The sequence below is a fragment of the Ascaphus truei genome, chromosome 4, assembly GCF_040206685.1.
Source record: "Ascaphus truei isolate aAscTru1 chromosome 4, aAscTru1.hap1, whole genome shotgun sequence".
Classification (NCBI taxonomy): Eukaryota; Metazoa; Chordata; class Amphibia; order Anura; family Ascaphidae; genus Ascaphus; species Ascaphus truei.
In genome coordinates, this window is record NC_134486.1 from 109,295,848 (window position 1) to 109,299,303 (window position 3,456).

The window sequence follows — 3,456 nt, forward strand, 5'->3', positions numbered from 1 at the left end:
TGGGGTTACTATCTAATTTCAAATAGGTAGTGGTATCTCCCAGTATTCTGAGTGACTCTTCTTTATAGTATGATGAGTTCATCACTACCACCCCTCCCCCTTTGTCGGCCGCCTTAATAACTATGTTTTTATTGGATTCGAGGGATTTGACAGCTTTTTTCTCTTCCTGACTTAAATTTTGCCTATAACATTTAAAGTCTATACTAGCTTTTTCTAGGTCAGAGTGTCACGGGAGACTCCTGTGGCGGGTAGGATCTCGGTGGCCGGAACAGCACGAGCGTAGTAGGGGTCACAAGCAGAGGTCCAAGGCAGGCGGCAGGCAGCGAAGTCAGGTACAAGCAGGGGTCCGAGGCAGGCGGCAGGCAGCGAAGTTAGGTACAAGCAGAGGTCGGCAACGAGGAGACTGGAACAGGACAGGCGGGGCAGGACAGGGACTAAGAACAGGGAGCAGGGACTGAGACCGGGGAGCAGGAATAACCAGGGACAAGCCAGATTACTAGCAAGGACCTTTACTGTGAGCAGACTACAATACAGGTACAGGTACAGGTACAGGAAACAGGTCAGGATCAAAGACAGGCATGAGCATACTGTAGGAGTCTGACTAGCAAGCAAAGGCAAAAGCAACAGACAGGAAGCAAGCTATAAAGGACAGAGACAGGAGCAACAAGAAGACAGACAGACAGAGGAACCCAGAGCCAACAGAAGACAGCAGCACACCCAGTGGACAAGGAAGCTATGGCTAGGCAGGAGGTCTAGGCAATCCTGACATTACTCCCCCCTCTCAGGAGCGTTCTCCGGACGATCCTCCAGGCTCTTCCCGGAGGCCTTGATGAAACGGCGACTCAAGGTGACCCACCTCTGGTGGCTTGTCAGTGGGCAGAGGGTACTCCAGATCATTGTCGTGCACAATCTGGAAGTTCTTCACAGATGCGTGTGTGACACGCCCGTGGAAGTTGAACACGTAAGACTGAGTGTCATCATTCCACACGGGGGCCTTATTGTGCAGCTCGATGATGTTCTCCTGACACTTGTTCTGCCATTTAGACAGCAGGCTCTCCGAATCATTGTGTGGCTGGAAAGGGATGCGCTCGTGATTGAAATTCTTTCCGGGAATGAGAACCGCCATCTTCCGGGGACCCTTAAACCCGAGGACGTTAGTTTCATAGCAAATAGCCGCCAGTTCTTGCCGGGACGCTGCATTCTCTGACTGTCCCTGAGCCCTGGCTGGGCTAACACCGCGGTCAAACACTGTAAACTTGGTCCCCATTAGGTTGGATCGGAGTTTGCCAGTAAAACTGCCCGCCTCCCGGGACATGTCGGTCGGATCAATAGATATCAAGTAGTTGGACGTTTTACTCTTCTTTCTCTTCCTCCCAGCGAGAAGAAAGAGCTTGTGGTTTTCGTCCCGCTCCAGGTGCATGTAGTAGGTGGGGTACAGTCCTCGGTCCATCACTTTCTTGTCTCGGCTGATCCGACATCTGACGGTGACACCGCGTGGCGCGGGGCGCAGAACAAACTCCTTCAGGTCGCCCACTTCCCCCACGTCTCCAGGAGGACTGAGAGGGGATGTCTCTGTGGAACCAGAGTCTGAAAGAGACTTTCTGCTGGAGGCAGAACCGGGCCGTGCTCTCCCAGACCTCTCCTCCTCCAGCGAGGCTCTGGTTATGCTCAGTGTGACCTTCAGCTCCTCATGCTGTTCTTTGGACACACACTGGGTACTCAAATACTCTTCCAGCATCTTTATCTTGTAGGCAGTCTGGAAACTTTCCTCCTGCAATACTCGCTGTCTCTCTTCAGCATTCACCCATCTCTCCTTGGCGTCCTGCAGATGTGCACGTAGTTCTCGCAGCTGACTCTGCAGCATATTCTCTGCCTGAGTGCGCCGCTCCAGGGAGACACGTTCCTCTTGCAGCACTCTCTCTGCATTCTGCAGTGCTGTCTGCATATCCAACTTTTCCTCGGCCAACTGCTTCTTCTCCTCTCCTAATTCATGGAGTTTCTTATCTCCTTCACTGACCTGGACACAGAGATTCTTGCACTTCTGGGTTACCATTTCAAAACTGCTATTTAATCCTTCGAAGATCTCTCTCAAAGAACGTAGTTCTATGTTGAAGTGGCAATTCTTCTCCTCAGAGGCTTCCAGTTTTGCGCCAACTTGAGCCATGAAATTCTGGTACTGCGCATTATCAGCATAGGCCTTCTCCAGCTTACTTGACAGGATTACCCTGTCCCTCTCCAACTGCTCTCTTTCTTTCTCCTGGAGAACACACTTAGCAATTGCTGAAGATAGACAGCTTTGTAGTGCAATCTTGGCCTCTTGCTCCTTATCTAAACGTTCATAAAGACAATCAATCGCTTTCTGTGCAGCTTGAAGCGTCTGAGTAGGAGCATCTTTCTTCTCTTCCACTATTCTTGGGCTACGTCTGTGAGTTGCCTTAAGCTGCAGCATATCTCTTTCATCAAATGCAGACTCTGAGGTTAAATTTTCATTCTTAATTCCTTCTGCAACTTCCACAGTAATGCCTCCCTTCTTCTTCTTCTTCTTCCTTGCTTTGAGAAGTTCTGAAGAATCAGTGGTACTGTGTTCACATTTACTGCTCAAGACTGTTTGAGTGGGAGCCATAATTAAACCACACTTCCCAAGACACCAGTAAAGAGGAAATGTGTTTTTAAAACAGAAGCATTAGAATGAACAACAGGAATATTAGACACAGAGAGACACAAGATAGGAGAGCTGACCCTTAAAGACTTTAACATCAGTCACAGAGATTATAAATGCAAGGAAAAAACATAGACAGAGAAACCTGCAGTTATATCTGAATCTTTAGGCATTAGGCATAGGGATATCATACAGACAGAGAAAACCTGCAGTTACATCTAAATCCTTATGCATCAGGCGTAGGGATATCATATAGACAAAGAAAACCTGCAGTTGAATCTGAAACTTTTGATATCAGGCATAGAAATATCATAGACAGCAGGAAACTAATACAGAGAAAAGTTATAGTTAGATCTGAAACTTTTGACATTGAACATAGGAATATCAGATAGAGAACCCTGCAGTCAAATCTGAAACCTTTGATATCAGGCGTAGGGATATCAGACAGACAGAGAAAACCTGCAGTTACATCTAAATCTTTATGCATCAGGCGTAGGGATATCATATAGACAAAGAAAACCTGCAGTTGAATCTGAAACTTTTGATATCAGGCATAGAAATATCATAGACAGCAGGAAACTAATCCAGAGTAAACTTGTAGTTAGATCTGAAACTTTTGACATAGGAATATCAGACAGAGAACCCTGCAGTCAAATCTGAAACCTTTGATATCAGGCGTAGGGATATCATATGTTGCAGAGAAACAAACTTTAGGGGAACTTGCAGGTAAACCTGAAACCTTAGAACCAATCATATGAAAAACTATAGATGCAAGAAAATCAAAGCATGCAGCAACA

General features: G+C 47.0%; 1 protein-coding gene across 1 annotated transcript; it reads right to left on the minus strand.

Annotated features, from left to right (window-relative positions):
• Positions 1-418: 418 nt before the first annotated feature.
• Positions 419-2,993, minus strand: LOC142493012 (uncharacterized). Its single transcript, XM_075596378.1, has one exon. It carries the CDS (start codon positions 2,621-2,623, stop codon positions 782-784), a length of 1,842 nt encoding a protein of 613 aa, XP_075452493.1. The 5' UTR covers positions 2,624-2,993; the 3' UTR covers positions 419-781.
• Between the last annotated feature and the right edge of the window lie 463 nt (positions 2,994-3,456).

Coding starts and splice junctions, on each gene's coding strand:
- LOC142493012 (XM_075596378.1), bottom strand. CDS start 2,623: ATGGCTCCCACTCAAACAGTCTTGAGCAGTAAATGTGAACACAGTACC.